The sequence below is a fragment of the Physeter macrocephalus genome, chromosome 19 (genome assembly GCF_002837175.3).
Source record: "Physeter macrocephalus isolate SW-GA chromosome 19, ASM283717v5, whole genome shotgun sequence".
NCBI lineage: Eukaryota > Metazoa > Chordata > Mammalia > Artiodactyla > Physeteridae > Physeter > Physeter macrocephalus.
This window is the reverse complement of record NC_041232.1, coordinates 15,393,275-15,410,690: the sequence shown is the minus strand read 5'-3', so window position 1 is coordinate 15,410,690 and position 17,416 is coordinate 15,393,275. Positions and strand designations below refer to the sequence as shown.

The following is a 17,416-nucleotide window of genomic DNA, read 5'->3' as shown; positions in this document are numbered from 1 at the left end:
TGCATCGGCAGGCGGACGCGCAACCACTGCGCCACCAGGGAAGCCCTATATTTTTATTTTACATGATTTTGTTTCTGATTTTAGGTTAGCACATTAGACATTGTCTAGAGCAAGTAAATGCTATACCTTGTACTGTATGGGATTGCACATTCCAATTTAAAGTATTCAATATCACTATCATTTATTGAATACTTACCAATGTACAAGTCCTTTCCTGTACATGATCTCCAATTAGGGAAGGGAATTTTTGTTCCCAGATAGAATATCAAAGGTTAAACATAAACCTTTCTGCTCAAGCAATTCTTAAGATATCTAGAGCCATTGCTTCTGTACTGAGCAGAAGAAATTAATAAGAGGAGTATCTCATTCTATGGAAATCAGTTCTCTGGCAATCTCAGCTGTCTTGAAGGAGTCAAGAAAGGGATTTTGAGCAGGCAGAATAAATGTTACAAAATCAAGTGCTAGATCTCATGTGTTTCAGAACTTCAGAAAATCCTCCGAGCTCTTATTTGAAGCTTATTTACTCTTAGATAACATAAAATGCTAATAAGTTTGGTTACCTAGTCTTTGTCTATAAGGATTTGATAGGCTAATTAGAAGGAACTCATAGAACTAAAGCTGCTGGAGACATGCATACAAATAGCCATAACTAATTTGACCTGAAGGAAGAAGTTGGGGAAGTTAGAAAGCAGACCTAACAATTTAAAAGCAGAGCAACTAGAGCTGATAATTGTCAGGGGCAAACAGCCAGCCACAGCTCAGGTGCCCTTGTGTTATGGAATAATTGGGAATAGAATGTTTGGGACAGAAATACAGAGTTAACATGTAATTTTAAAAATAGACACATTGGGCTTCCCTGGTGGTGCAGTGGTTGAGGGTCCGCCTGCCGAAGCAGGGCCCACGGGCCATGGCCGCTGAGCCTGCGTGTCCGGAGCCTGTGCTCTGCAACGGGAGAGGCCCGTGTATCACTAAAAAAAAAAAAAAAAAAAAGACACGTAACTATAAACATACTCTAGTCGGTTCTAAAGTTCTATGTTCATTTTCCTTATACTCAGTTTAAGGAAATTATATGTGTGTATTAATTTACATAATTAAAGAAATTAGAGGGAATTCCCTGCCTGTCCAGTGGTTAGGACTCCGTGCTTTCACTGCTGAGGGCCCAGGTTCCATCCCTAGTCAGGGAACTAAGATCTTGCAAGCTGTACAGCGCGGCCGAAAAAATAAATAAACAAATTTTAAAAATTTTTAATTAAAAAATTTTTTAAAAAAGAAATTAGAAAACTGAGTAATACAGTTGAGAAATGTTTCCATCAAAACTGATTAAAAATATTGTCAGTTATACCTTAATAAAGCTGAAGAAAAAAGAAAAATAGTGCACCTAAAAGGCTAATGTTCATTATAATATTCACTTACGTGGACTCTTTCATTTCACAATAAGAAGTAAAATTAATGTTTCTGAATCTGCTTACTTTAAAAAAAAATAGTTTATTTATTTATTTATTTTTGGCTGCATTGGGTCTTCGTTGCTGTGCATGGGCTGTTCTCTAGTTGTGGCGAGCAGGGGTTACTCATTGCTGCGGTGCATGGGCTTCTCATTGCCGTGGCTTCTCTTTTTGCAGAGCATGGGCTCTAGGCGCGCGGGCTTCAGTAGTTATGGCACACGGGCTCTAGAGCGCAGGCTCAGTAGTTGTGGCGCACAGGCTTAGTTGCTGTGCGGCATGTGGGATCTTCCCAGACCATGTCTCCTGCATTGGCAGGCAGATTCTTAACCACTGCGCCACCAGGGAAGCCCTGAATCTGCTTACTTTTAATATAAAGCAGAAAACTATAATAAAGTTTCTAAACTTTAAACATTTAAGTTTCTCATTGTTTTAGATTATTCCAGAAATGGAATAATTTTTATACATCATGTATATTTAATTACATCTATAAATATATAATAAATTTAATAATGTAGATGTATATCTTTATTATTTATAATAATATATATGTATGATATATATTATGTATTGTGTACCTTGCTACTGGAATAAATTCAGAAGAATATAAGATATGTATGTTATGTTATGTAGAAGTATATATTATAATAATATATGACATATAATAATTTATAATATTATATCTCATATCCTTCTAAAATATTCCAGTAATGCAGGGTACATAATACATAAATGTTTTCACATTAATTTTTTTTAATGAAAGGAACCTATATGTTAATAGTAGTTGTGTCTATGTGATTATAGGAAATTTGTATTTCATAATAAATATATTGTTTTTTTAGAATAACAAAATAATAATTTGTAGGAGTGTGTGTGCTTGTGTGTATATGTGTGGAGATTGGTCACTGAGCGCTCCATTTCTGACCTTGGCTATAAATCAGTAGTAATCTGGAATGCCTAAAATACCTAAGATGAGATTAAAGAAAGAGTTTTCTCACTTTTGCTTTTCAAAAGCCTCCCAACATTGCAAACCCAAGAAATATCAATATTAATGTAATAGTATTGTTCTAGAAATATTTTAAGGTATAATTTGAAATATTCCATCTCTCTCAGAGATTCAAGCTAATGTAATAATACATAGCAGGATACATCTTTAGATTGAGTTTTAACCAATGTTTTCTTGTTTAGAACTTTTCAATTTTATTTTATTTTATTTTATTTTTTGGCTGCACTGGGTCTTAGTTGTGGCACACAGGATCTTCACTGAGGCATGCAGGATCTTTCATTGCAGCGCGCGGCCTTCTCTCTAGTTGTGGTGTGTGGGTTTTCTCTCTGTAGTTGTGGCACGTGGGCTCCAGGGCGCATGGGCTCTAGTTGAGGCGCAAGAGCTTAGTTGCCCTGCAGCTTGTGAGATCTTAGTTCCCCAACCAGGGATGAAACCCACGTTCCCTGCTTTGGTAGGTGGATTCTTCACCACTGGACCACCAGGGAAGTCCCAGAACTTTTTAAAATGTGAAAGTAGGGAATTTACTGCTTACTTGTTTGTATTATTTAACTAATAATTCCCAGTATAGATTTTACTGGCTCATTTATTTGGTTGCCACTTTCCAAGTTACAAAATTTAATTTATACTCCAACCTAACCACCTTAAATCCTTAAATGCAATCCCCATATTGTCTTAGACCAATTCCAATTTCAAATAGGAGATAACAAAAACAGAAATTCCAGTTTCAAATAGGAAATAACAATAACAGGTTCAGATAAATCAGAATATTTATTCTCCTAGTATTCTTAGTTCCTTGGTTAGTTGGTTGGTTTTAGCAGTTTCTTATTAACCTACATTATTCTGGTTATTATTTCAATCTGTTGCAGTTGGTGATGGAATATTGCTTAGGCTCAGCCTCTGATTTGTTAGAAGGTAAGGATAAAAGCACTATCCCCTTCTTTTTTGCCTTGACCAGAATGTTGTCTACTCCTGTATAAAGCACACCTTGGGCAAACTAAACGGTTAATGACTTAGACTTAAGGGTTATGTGGATAAGCCATGCAGACTCTGTCTCTGCCATGTCGCTGAAAATATCTGAGTAGTGATTAGCAGCCCTCCCGCTGTTTTAGTTCATGGCCCATCCAGGGCAGGTACTACTAAAATGTTTGGGTCATGTGATGTAGTATGTGTAGCCAAAAACATCAAATTCATGTGTATGTATGAAACAGAGGTAGATGGTATCGGTATCCAAATTATATTGATATTTAACCCTTTTACATCTCTTGACTGACCCAGTTCTCCTCTGCAGATGCTGTTATAACCAGAGACTGAGTTAAAATTTACATTAAAAAAAAACCAAAAAACTTTCTTATATTTTCCATGATCTCTGAATAGAAATTGCTTATTAGCTGCTTTCACAAATAATGAAAACCTGTGGTTAGGGGGGGTACTTATACATGGCTTGTGGCAGAGGAGAGTAATGCAACCTAAAACACTCTAGACACTTAAAATGTCAGAGGGACTTGTAAATTTGGGCCTGGCCAATTGGAATCAGTGTGGCTTTGACTTGCAACTGACAAGTAAATTAACAATTCTTGCAGTGAATATCAGGCTTTGTTTTATTTTATTTTGAAGGGGTTTGTTTGTTTTTATGCTTCAGTTTCCTGTTATCTGGTTATTTATTGTTATTCTATAGAAAGTATATATCCTATGTATTTAGGTGAACGTGTTCCCAAATTGTCATTTAAGAAAAAGTATATAATTCAGCCTGCTATAGCTGTATAATATAATAAAAATAGGAATGAAACTGATCATCTGTGCCTGGCTTTTTTTTTTTTTTCCTCAGTTCATAAAAAACCACTTCAGGAAGTGGAGATCGCTGCCATTACTCACGGTGCCTTGCAGGGGTTAGCCTACCTACATTCTCATGCATTGATTCATAGGTAAGATTAGAGGCCAGTTACATTTTCATTTCGGTTACAGGACTATCTGTTCAAGGAACCTTGAAAATTAGTGCATGCTCCAATTTTTAGGGTGCCTAAGAATTTATGGGAAGCAAATAGATTGCTGCTGCTTCTGGATGTAAAGAGTAAAGTTGCCCGAATTTAGTTCCTATCTCTTGGTCTCTCCCATATAACCACAAAGACTTATATCATCTCTGTTCTGTAGGTAACTATTCTCCAGGCATAGTGTTGCAGGGAAATTTGAAGAAGAGCCCAGCAACCTTTTGATACTGTCAAGAAAAAAAGGAAAGAAAATTAGCCTTCCTTGCATATATTTATTTCCTAGCTGAGTTCTTCTCCCTTTCCTGTTCCAAATAACAAGTCAATCTCATGTAAATATATGCTGTTTTATCAATTTTACATTTTTTGCATTTCTTTAGTCCATATAGATATTTAGGAAGGTATTATTGTCTTCATTTTGGTAGATGAAGAAACTGAGACTTAAAAATATTTAAATAACTTGCCCATAGTTTCCTAGCATTTATGTAATAAAGATTGAAACTCAGATTTTCTAACTCCTAATCCAAGGCTTCCCTCTAAGTTACATTTTCTTTATCACAGCCCCACTCTCCTCTTTCCAACCTACTTCCCACCACTAACTTCTTAACAAAGGTGTTGTTACCAATTTTTCCTTCTCTCAATAAAGAACTTCTAGTACTGTTACTTTAATGAATGGTGGCCAAGTAGTGGAATATGAGGTAGGCATAAAGGACCTGAGATGGCTCAAAAACAGAAGAAAAAAAAATTTACATTTAGTAGGAAGAAATGAAACTATTAAGTCATAGGTTCCCCTTTTGCTTCTGTTTTAATCATCCTAGAGTAGCCATCACAGTTACTGGTACATACCACAAAGCAGAACTCCCTCAAGATAGGCAGACCAAAATTCCTGCCATGAATTTGGCTTATTCATAAGGATGAAGAATGAACGTAACCATGTCTAATAAATATTGATAAAATTAATTTAACTGTAATTTACGGATTTGACAATTTTAAAGTATATATATGTATAAACTTTAAAGTGTGTATATATCTATCTATCTTTGGTATTAAGATGTCATTACTGAATGCCAACTTGTTTATGACAGTTTTGCCTGCTCCTGTTTATAAAAGTCAGTTCAGATTTCTGTGCCTTTATTACCTCAATTTTCACATTAATTTAATGTTTTATTCTATATTACACTTTATCTTTTTTAATACGTAAAAAGAGTTGAAAAGACAAAAAAACTTTTAAAGAATGCTCTTTATTTAAAAATAAATTCAGATTCTTATTGTTTTGATTTAAAAGGCAAGCCAGGGTTAGAGAAAAGGTATTTTCTGTTGTACGAGAAATAAATAATGCTTTTTTTAGTTCTCTCTGCCAATGCCTAATGTCTTCATGAGGAAAGAAACTGAATTTTCAAGGGAAGTATTTTGGAAAAGTTATTTTGGGAGCATTTGAACCTTTCATTTTCAACTTAACATGTTTTCCTCATTCCCTCTGCTTTATCTTTCCATTGCCTATCAACATACAATTCGTAGTTCCTAGTACTCATTACACCTCATGCCTCTTTTAAAGAGAATAAGGAGTACATCCACATCTTCTCATTCAAAATTTTCATACTGAAGATTAAATTTTTTTAAATCATGTTTTTTAAACTTTTTGCTGCATAAAATATCTAGTAGTTTTAGTAGTAACCACTTGAGATTCTTTGTAATAATACAATAGAAATGCAATTTTCTAACCCCTAATCCTTGTTTGTTTTGATCTTTCAGGGTCTTCTTTTTACTGTACAGTGTTATTTTTAAAATAACACCTTCTCTATAACATGTACTCTCAAATGCCTTAGAGTTGCAGTTACAATTAAAGGCAGAGAGAAAGGGTCACAGGCAAGAAAGAAAAGGTATGTGTGTAGTTGAGGTTTATTGGTAGGTAGTCGATACAGAGTCATTGAAGGTTTGTTTAGACTCCAAAAATGTCACGAAATTTGGAAGAGAAAAAAAAAAGGCAGTTACAGATGGTGCCAGTTTTCCCCAGCACAAGCAATACTGTTGGTGACTGGATTCAGCAACTAATATGCTTTTGTAAGTCAGCTGAGTAGGTTTCCTTGTCGGCCATGTCTGCCTTTTTTCTCATTGCATTCCCTCCCTCTAAAGAAAGCTCTACCTTTTAGTAATTACTATGACCTACCAGTAAGTACACCGAGGAATCTGGGCCCCCTTACAACATGCAGTAATTACTAAATCCCCTTCTGGCTATCTGAGCAAGGTTTTTTTTTAATAAACTTTTTGTCTTATTAATTGCATGCTCTGACCTATTCCATAATCAAAATTGAAAAGTAATTTTCTAACCCTCTTATTCTTTCCTATAGGGATATTAAAGCAGGAAATATTCTTCTAACAGAGCCAGGTCAGGTGAAACTAGCTGATTTTGGATCTGCCTCAATGGCTTCTCCTGCCAACTCCTTCGTGGGCACACCTTACTGGTATGTGGAATTAGAAAACATGACATAGTTTTTAAATATGTGTATATAAACAAGATGGACTCATAGCACTGGTTTTGTTTGGTTTTTTTTTTTTTTTTTTTTTTTTGACAGTGTCTCACCGTGTGTCTCAAATGAGATTTCATTAGGAAGGATAGAAAACTAACTAGCAAAAAAGAAACCCTCAGACTTAGTATAAAATTTCCAGTGACTTTAAATTGTTCAAATAAGGTTGATGTCACTGTGTGTAAACTGAGTAGGATTATCAACTCACTGACCAAGCTCAGGTTTTAGACTTCATTTGAAGTTTCTTTTGAACTTTTCTCTTCAGGCAGAGTCTCTAGGCGAGAACACGGTAGTTTCTTTAACCTTCTGTAGCCGATGAGCATAAATTTTACCTTCCAATGAAAGAAATCAGATTCTTATTTCTGTTGAATTCTCTGATACTTTACCTCACTTGTCATTCTGACTTAAAGTTTCTCCCCATTCTATTCAAGACTCCTTTCCTTCCTTTCACAGATACATTGGAATTTCATTGTACCTTGGAGAATGACTTATACCTCTGGAAAATTACTTGCCTACTAAAAAAAATCAGCTACTATTTGAATATTTTTCCACTATCATCAAATAGCATCTATTAAGCAACTACTTACATACACTAATAGAGAACAAAGCATATTAAACTGTATGGCCCTTACCCTCCTAATGAAAATCCATTACGGACAAACAAAATAATATCCATTATTATAGCCAGTTTATTTGTTTTTTAACTTGTAACATCTTTGAAATATCTGATTATATTGCTTTATGTAATTGCATAAAGTATTCTTCATGTTGTTTAAAGTAGTTTATTTAAGTGTTTCATACATATTAATCCTTTACCAATCTCTCTGAGGTAGCTAATAAAATTCTCTCCATATTATGGATGAGGAAACTGATATACAGAAAGGTTAAGTAACTTAGCCAAGATCAAAGGATAGTAAATGATGGAACCATGATCTGTGGAAAGTAATGTATTGTTTCATGTAAATCACTGAGTGTATTGTTTATATTTTGAATAGTGTTTTTTCAAATTATTTGTGTAAGAAGATTATAACTTTATCAAATAAAACTTAGAATATGCCCCAAAACAGCTATTTTATTGAATCACTTTATCAGGTGAATTTTGTTTTTAATTTGCAACTTGAGTTTTGTACATTATGTTTGGCAGGATGGCTCCAGAGGTGATCTTAGCTATGGATGAAGGACAGTATGATGGGAAAGCTGATATTTGGTCACTAGGGATCACTTGTATTGAAATGGGTGAGTAAAGAGTTGTTTTCAGTGTACTTTTGAGAATCACTCCGTATTATGATTGTTAATTCATTTATCCAGTGATTATTTAATGAGTTAACTGCTATATATGTGCTAGGCAATGTGAATTTACTATATTTTTTCTATGCTTTGGTATAACATCATAAGATTGCTTTTCTCTGCTATATTAAGTTAAGAAAAAGAGTTTGGGGGCTTCCCTGGTGGTGCAGTGGTTGAGAGTCCGCCTGCCGATGCAGGGGACGCGGGTTCGTGCCCCGATCTGGAAAGATCCCACATGCCGTGGAGCGGCTAGCCCCATGAGCCATGGCCACTGAGCCTGCGCGTCCGGAGCCTGTGCTCCGCAACGGGAGAGGCCACAACAGTGGGAGGCCCGCGTACGGCAAAAAAAAAAAAAAAAAGAAAAAGAGTTTGAGCAGATATGGCAGCTAACAAATGTAAGAATATACAATAGTTAGAATTAATATTTGAAAAATATCCATTCTTCATACCATGAGTGATGATATATGTCCTTCATAGTAATATTCTTTACTTAATTTACATTCCTATTTGTATAAGGGAAATCTGGAAAAGTAATAGCAGGCTTATCAAAGATTGGACTCTAAAAAGTAATAGCAAAAGTAATAGTAGGGGCTTCCCCGGTGGCGCAGTGGTTGAGAGTCCGCCTGCCGATGCAGGGGATACGGGTTCGTGCCCCGGTCCGGGAAGCTCCCACATGCCGCGGAGCGGCTGGGCCCGTGAGCCATGGCCGCTGAGCCTGTGCGTCCGGAGCCTGTGCTCCGCAACGGGAGAGGCCACAACAGTGAGAGGCCCGCGTACCGAAAAAAAAAAAAAAAAAAAAAGTAATAGTAGGCTTATTAAAGATTGGACTCTAAAAACTGACCTGGGACTTCCCTGGTGGCTCAGTGGTTAAGAATCCACCTGCCAATTCAGGGGACATTGGTTCAAGCCCTGGTCCGGGAAGATCCCACCTGCGGCAGCACAACTAAGCCCATGCACCACAACTACTGAGCCTGCGCTCTAGAGCCCACGAGCCACAACTACTTGCTCCGCAACGGGAGAGGCCACAACAGTGAGAGGCCCGCGTACCACAAAAACAAAACAAAACAACACTGACCTATATAGAGAGCAACCCCAGAGAAAACTTCATATTAGGGGATACCCCCAGCTTTAAAGTTGTCCTCCAAATATTGTTGCAGTTATCTAAAATTGTCTAACATACCACAGAATCTCAATCCTCTGGTTGCATATTTTGAACTTTAGTATAACTTAAAGTTACCGTTATCCAGTGGTATACTGGTAATTTTAAGCAGTGACCCCCCTGGGGGGCGAGGGGAAGCATTTTGTAGCATTTGCCAAATTCTGTGGTGTAAGTATCCCCACCATAGCCAATTTCACGTTATCAGTTTGAATCACTAAATGTAGAGTTGGAGAAAGGTATGCACAGCTAACCTTCCAAAGCCAGTGTGAGCTGGCTCCAGCACAACAGTGCCTTTATTTAGATTTTTTATTTAAAATTTATATAAATATGTCTAGTTTTTTAAAAATCCATTTAAAAAATTTCTTTGTCGAGCTTTTAAATTTGTTTAATTTCTTCTATATTGTTTAATATAGGGTTTTTTTGTTTAATTTCTTCTATATTGTTATCCAAATTTGTCCTAAGGATTTCTAAGTTCAGTTTGATTCTCCGAGTATAGTTTTCTCTTTCCCTAAAATGTTTGGCCTACAGAGATGACTTGGGATATGTTTGTATTGCATTTCCAGTTGCTTCATTGACCTCTTCCAACAAAGAAACATATGATAAAGATACACAATTTGTCTTTTTTTTTTAATACTAAAGAGAAGTTAGTGAAGAAAAAAAACAATTCAAGGAGGAAACAGAATATTTACTTAATTTTTTAAAATAAGTAACATTCATGTGTTTTGTAAATCAAAAAATATAAAAAGATAGGCAGTGAAAGGACTTCTTCTACCCCTGGCCCTATTCATACAGTTCCTTCCCCACCCCTGTGAACACACACAGGGAACCTCTGTTATTAATTTCTTGTATATCCTTCCAGAGTTTCTTTACAAATATGTATATTTTTATATATATTATATATGTGTATATATGTATATATGTATTTATTTATTGTGTGTGTGTGTATTTATAATATATAACCTTCCATATCCGCGACTTCCATATCCATGGATTCAACCAACTGCACATCGAAAATATTTGGGAAAAAATAAATTCTGGAAAGTTCCACAAAGCAAAACTTGCATTTGCCATTCTTTGGGCAGCTATTTACATTGTATTTACAACTATTTACATGGCATTTACATTGTATCAGGTATTATAAGTAATCTAGAGGTGATTATATGGGAGGATATGATTAGGTTATATGCAAAAACTATGGCATTTTATATAAGGGATTAAGCATCCACAAATTTTGTATTCTGGGGCAGGCTGGGGCAGTCCTGGAACCAGTCCCCCACAGTTACTGAGGGACGACTCTAGAAATATGTATATATGCTTACTATATTCCCTTTTACCCCTAAATTAACATATACAATTGGTTCTATACTTTGATTTTTCTCTTAATACCATCTTGGAGCACTGTTTTATGTTAGTAACTTAGACACTTTTTCATTTTTTACTGGCATTATGTTATTCCATTATATGGATATACCATAGTTTATTTGACTGGTCCTCTATTAATGGATATTGAGGTGGTAGATTTCTTTTTTAGTTTCTGATATTGTGTTATTCTCTGTTTCACACAGAAAAAATTCATCTTATTAACACTGATTTCGGGGGGCACTCAGCAGAAATATTCACATACTTTAAAAAGGATTCGTGACAAACTTCCAGAAATATTTTGTAGAATTTGACAAGGTAGCCCTAAAATTCATAGGGCCAAAACCAGTCAAGACAATTCTGAAGAAACAGAATTTGGACAGAAGAGTCACTATACCGCAATCCAAACCATAATAATTAAATTAATATGGTCAATAGAACAGACTAGAATACCTAGAAACAGACTCATCTATAAGTCATATTTTGATAATAGACAAAAAAGACATTAAAGATCAGTGGTGAAAGGATGGCCTCTTTGATTAATAATATGAGACAATTTGTTAATTATATGATAAAAGCCAAAATTAAATTTCTAGCAAATGCCATACACAAAAATAAATTCCAGATTTTAGTTAAATACTCAAAAGTAAAATTTTAAAACTTTTAGGAAAAGATCCTTTATGCCTCAGTTTCCTTACCTATAATATAGAGATAACAATCCCATGAAGTAAGTGCTATTATAATGAAGATTAAAGAATTAATGAATATAAAATACTTAAAACCTGGCCTGGTATGTAATAAGCACTATGTAAGTATAATTAATATTATATTATTCTAGGAGTATACCTTTATGAGTTTAGGGAAGAATTCTAAACAATATTTTAAAAATAATGACAAATATAACTTTTAGTACTTTAAAATATAAAGCTATATAAAACACAAAAATTAAAAGGTAAGCATAGACTGATAGAAAGTAGTTGAAACATATCTACCCAACAGAGTATTGGCCCAGAATTTATAAAGAACTCTCACAATTTCTTTACCAGAAAGAAAAAGATAAACAGTCAGTAGAAAAATGGGCATGGATATGATCAAGCAATTAACATTGAAAAGAAAAACGAAATGGACAGCAAACATCAGAAGATACTCTGCATCATTAGTAATCAGGGAAATGCAAGTTAAAACTATTTCACATCAGACTGGTAAAAATTTTTTAAAGTCGAAGGTTAATAAATTTGGAGAAGCTGCTAAAGAAACAGGAACTCTCATACACTATTTTTTAAAAATTTATTTTATTTTATTTTATTTTTATTTTTGGCTGTGTTGGGTCTTCGTTGCTGCACGCGGGCCTCCTCCAGTCGCGGCGAGCGGGGGCCACCCCTTGCTGCGGTGTGCGGGCCTCCCATTGCAGCGGCCTCTCCCATTGCAGAGCACAGGCTCCAGGTGCACGGGCTTCAGTAGTTGCGGCCCACAGGCTCCAGAGCACAGGCTCAGCAGCTGTGGCGCATGGGCCCAGCCGCTCCGCGGCATGTGGGATCCTCCCGGACCAGGGCTCGAACCCGTGTCCCCTGCATTGGCAGGCGGACTCTCAACCACTGCGCCACCAGAGAAACCCTCATACACTATTGATAAGAATGTAAATTGGTATAAACATTTTGGAGGGCAAGTTGGCAGCATCTGGTGATAGGAATGTAAATTGGTATAACCACTTTGGAGGGCAAGTTGGCAACATCTGGTAAGGATGATGAGGAGGAGTGTCAGTGACTCAACATTTCACTTCTAAGTGTACACTTTAGAAATTTTTTGCACGTACACTGGAAAATGTGTGAGGCTGCAGCCTTGTTTGTAGAAGCAAGAAATGGTGGAAAAAACCAAATTCTTATGATGAGCTGGATCTACATGTATCATCATGGATAAATCTCAAATCATAACATTGAATAGTTAATGAACAAAGTCACAGGAGTTTAGGTGCAGTACAATGCCAATTATGAAAGCTTTATAAACAATTTTATATATTATTTTTGAGCATATATATACTAATAAAACATAGCATAAATGTAAGAGATACCATCTCAGAATAGTAAACTCTGGAGGGCAGAAGAGGAATAGTTATATCTTACTTTTTTTTAGAAGAAAATATCTGAAACAAATATGACAAAATAATGTTAAATCTAAGCAGTAGGTGTCTGTTATAATGCTATGCAAATTTTTATGTATTTCAAATATCAAATAATTTAACTTTTTTAAAATTAGAAATAAATGTACATTCCTTTGGTTTGAAAAAAATCTATTCTCTATGTAGCATGGAGTTAGCAATTAGACACCCTGGATTTGAATCTTGGCTTTACCAGCACTTAGCTGGCAGGACAGTCATGTGTGGCTGCACATAACACCAGCAGGCATTTTCATAGTCTAGGATGTGAATGACACCTTCTGGGGTTGTGTAACATGTTGATTCTGACGATGAGACCTTGGACAATTTTCTAAATTTCCCTAAGCCTCAGTTTTCTTATCTAAATGAAAATAACAATACATATATCATAGGTATTGTCGGACTTCAATGAGATAACATATGTAAAGTGTTTAACATAGTGCTTGGCATATATCAATGCTCAAAACAGCTGATTGCGTTCATATGTAGGATTATTCCTATTTTTGTCATTTATATTCTAAAGTGAACCAAAATTTTACTTGTAACACTGCAACTATAATAGCAACTCCTCAGTTACAACACTTTAAAGGGATGTCCCCCAAGTTGAACCTTACAACTAATTAGTGCCCACCCATTGTTTCAGCAAGTTTTTTTCTTACCAAAATCTTTCTAAAATATAACATGGATTCTGCCCTTTCCAACCTAATTAAATAGAGCAAACAACACACACGCTTTTATGATGATTCAGGATTGTCATCACATCAGTTTTTGTACTATGTAGATGTAGTAATGACTGGAGTTTCAAACAGCAGTCGACATTGGCAAAATAGGTGCAGATCCCAGGAGGTACCTTAGTATTTCCTCTCTTGAGACAGGAGAGGAAATGTGCTTAACTTCTGATTTTATCATTTTATAAAAAGGAATTGAAATATATATAACAACATGCTCTCTATATCAGCCTAACTTTGATTGCCTTTTATAAAATGATTTACTGAATCAAAGAACAGAGTAGCCTTCTCCCAAATTGTCTTATCCTCCACAACAGCTAGTCCGTCAAATTGATAGGTGGTAGTATTAAATTATGCCTAAGAGCACAGACTCTCTAGTCAGATAAATTTGAGTTCTAATTCCAGCTCTGCCATTTTTTAGTTGTATGACTTTGGTCAAGTTATTTTAACTGTCTATGAAATTTGCGTAATAAGATCCCCTACCTTATGGGGATTGTCTGGATTAAATGAAAATGTGGACTTAAAATGCTTATTATTGTATCTGGTATATCGTATGTGTTCAGTAAATGTTAGGCATCATCAGCACAATCCTAGTATATATCATATCTCATCAAATTTTTAATTTACATTTGAACATCTCTTTAAACTGGGAGGTATTTTACAGGCAACAGCATTTTATGTTTATAATTGGCAGCATTTTGTTCTCAGTTATACATAAAATAGTGGTACATCTTAAATTGCGATGCATCTTATTGTCAATGACATCTTAGATTCAGAGAAAGATGGTAGTACATGCTCAGTTAATATTCATAAAATAAAATTGTTACCAAGGACATTTAAATTCTCAGCAATTATTCAAACTTTATTATACTGGTAGTGTAATAAACCATACAAGTACCTCTTTGACAGCTTTACTGTACATCTCTATTTCCTTGGCCTTAATCTTGTTAATGGACACATTAAAAAAGGGGTTTTTTTTTTTACATGAAAGATGATTAAACTGCTGCATATATAAACCTAAGCAATGATTTTTCTAAGTTTTCTGTATGTTTCAGGTTTAATGAAATTCCAGGTACAGACAGTATACTTTTTTTTTTTTTTTTTTTTTTTTTTTTGTGGTACGTGGGCCTCTCACTGTTGTGGCCTCTCCCATTGCGGAGCACAGGCTCCGGACGCGCAGGCTCAGCGGCCATGGCTCACGGGCCCAGCCGCTGTGCGGCATGTGGGATCTTCCCGAATCGGGGCACGAACCCGTGTCCCCTGCATCGGCAGGCGGATTCTCAACCACTGCGCCACCAGGGAAGCCCCAGACAGTATACTTTAAATTTTACTTTTAATGTTGAAATTACAGTGAAAGTTGTGGATAGTGCCTGAATAATGTGTTGTCCCCTTTCCTTCTTCTATACCTCTTCTATAGCAGCATATATATATTTTTTAAACATCTTTATTGGAGTATAATTGCTTTACAATGGTGTGTTAGTTTCTGCTGTATAACAAAGTGAATCAGCTATACGTATACGTATATCCCCATATCCCCTCCCTCTTGCGTCTCCCTCCCACCCTCCCTATCCCACCCCTCTAGGTGGACACAAAGCACCGAGCTCTCCCCATGTCCTCAAGTCCATTCTCTACGTCTGCATCTCTATTCCTGTCCTGCCCCTAGGTTCTTCAGAACCTTTTTTTTTTTTAGATTCCATATATATGTTATAACAGTGTATATTTTTTAAAAGCCCCTAATCTGTACATTGAATCACTGAGGTGTCATCAGAAAGCAGGAAGATGATAATACTGCTGGCACTCTCTCTCTTTCCTGGATCAAACTCCAAGGTCCCTAAGTGGTTAAACCTGCTTTACAAATTATCTTTTGATAAATTGATCTTCCACTGAAAAACCTAGGTAAATTCATGCATCCTTGGAAGCTTCTTGGACATTGAAATTGTCCAGTCACCAGATATTTTATTTTTTGAGATTATTTCAAGAGAAGTTAATCTGACACTCTTCTGTTTAAGCTGTAGACCCTTAGTTCACCAGCACAGACCATGGGAGAAGCTGGCAAATGGTTCATCAGCATTGACAGGGAATTGACTGTTCAGAAATGCATTCTCCAAGGGAAAAAAAGAAAAACACATAAAAAACATAAATGTTGTTTCATAGTTTCTCTGCCTGGAGTTTTCTTCTTCCTCATTATTATTGCCACTCACTGTTTGTGTTAATGAATGTTGTGATGGCTGTTGAGGGGACAGGGGTATATTTAGTCTTATAAAGCTTCTTCTTGCTTTTTTTTTTCATATTGAAATACCAGTACTATCTATTATAAAATGCACAGAATAATTGAAGAGGCACTGAGGTCTAGTGAAAAGACAAGTCTTGGAGTCTTACAGGACTGGGTTGAAATCCCAATTTAGCCACTTACTGTGTGGCTTGGTTTCATTATTTGGACTAGCTTACCCCAGTTCCTTCTGTTGGGAAATTGAAGTAATAATGCTTATCTTGCCAAGCTGTTGTGAGAATTATGAATAACATACCATATGTAACATACCTAGAATGAATGCCTGACATGTAATAGGAACTCAATAAGTGGTAGCAATTATTATTATCATTAATTAGTACGGTTGTCAACCATATTTGTTCATAAGAAATCTGCCTTTTCATGAAGTGTTTATCCAGAGATGGGGTACTCTCTGATCTTCTTAATTAAAATAAAGCTCAGTCTAGGTGCTCTAATTTAGCATGAGCTTTGCCAAGCAGAGCAGTGTCCAAAGGCTTCTCTGCACCTTGATCTCATAAAACATACATGGAGCATTCAGAAAAACGTGATCATTATTTTTAAATTAAGTAAATCACTGGTTTTTCTTCTTTTAATTTAGTTAATTCAGCTTTTTTATGCTTTCACCTTTTTTCCGTTCTTTGGAGGTAAAATGGCTTACCTATCACAAGGTAGCTTCAAAGCACTTCCAGTTCCTGTTCTGTTGCTTATCTAGAAGCTTCTATGCAGACTATTATATTCTACAGTAAAGGCTGACAAGCTTTCAGCTAAGGACCAGATAATAAGTGCTTTAGTCCTTTTAAGTCATATAATCTCTGTCATGACTACTCAACCCTGCTGTTGTAGCATGAAAGCAGCCATAGACAACAAACACCTTAATGAATGGACATGGCTGTGTTCCAATAAAACTTTACAAAAGCAGGCTTCTAGGTGAATTTGACCCACAGGCCATAGTTTCCCAACCCTTGCTCCATAGTATGCTGACTTAGCAATGAACCCTGTCACTATGGCTCAGAAGATTTATGTAGTACATCTAGCAAAGGACTTGAAGATAGGTGAAGCCACCTGAAACTGATATTTAGCGAATGCTTCTCAGACCGTAGAGCTGTGTACTATGTTTGGAATGCCTTTTTTCATGTGATTCTCTACTAGAGCTATTCCACCCATAGTGTGGCTGTCTTCCTGTCTTGTTCACAACAGAGTATCTGTCACTCACAGACCTCACATTCCTGCTCCAAATCCGCTACTGCCTTTCTTATTACTGTTGAATTGGGTTTTGTTGTTGTTTTTGTTCCTTCATCCTCCCCTTTCTAAATTTCTATTTTCTTCTTTCTTTAGCTCCCCTTCCCTGCTGTTTCTCCTGTGCAACTTTGTGTTCTTCTAAGCAGCTCGAATTGTATACCTTTTGCCAGTGAGTGGGAGGGTTCCTATCCTTCTACTAGTGAATGAAGCCATCACATAGTATCTTGATGTAAGCCCCAAGACTTAGTCACTCCTCAGTCATATTTGTGAC

At 36.0% G+C, this 17,416-nt stretch overlaps 1 protein-coding gene across 4 annotated transcripts in view; it reads left to right on the top strand.

The window, feature by feature from the left end:
- Window positions 1-17,416, top strand: part of TAOK3 (TAO kinase 3) — a 189,323-nt gene that overhangs the window by 115,330 nt on the left and 56,577 nt on the right. For 2 of the 4 annotated variants that reach the window (XM_024120620.3, XM_055080251.1), the window contains 4 exons: window positions 3,312-3,357; window positions 4,271-4,367; window positions 6,776-6,889; window positions 8,097-8,188. In XM_024120620.3, the coding sequence (XP_023976388.1) occupies window positions 3,312-3,357; window positions 4,271-4,367; window positions 6,776-6,889; window positions 8,097-8,188 (349 nt within the window). Of the gene's footprint in view, window positions 1-3,311; window positions 3,358-4,270; window positions 4,368-6,229; window positions 6,308-6,775; window positions 6,890-8,096; window positions 8,189-17,314; window positions 17,375-17,416 lie in introns of those variants that run through there. The other 2 variants (XM_028479927.2, XM_028479928.2) reach the window with 2 other exon arrangements.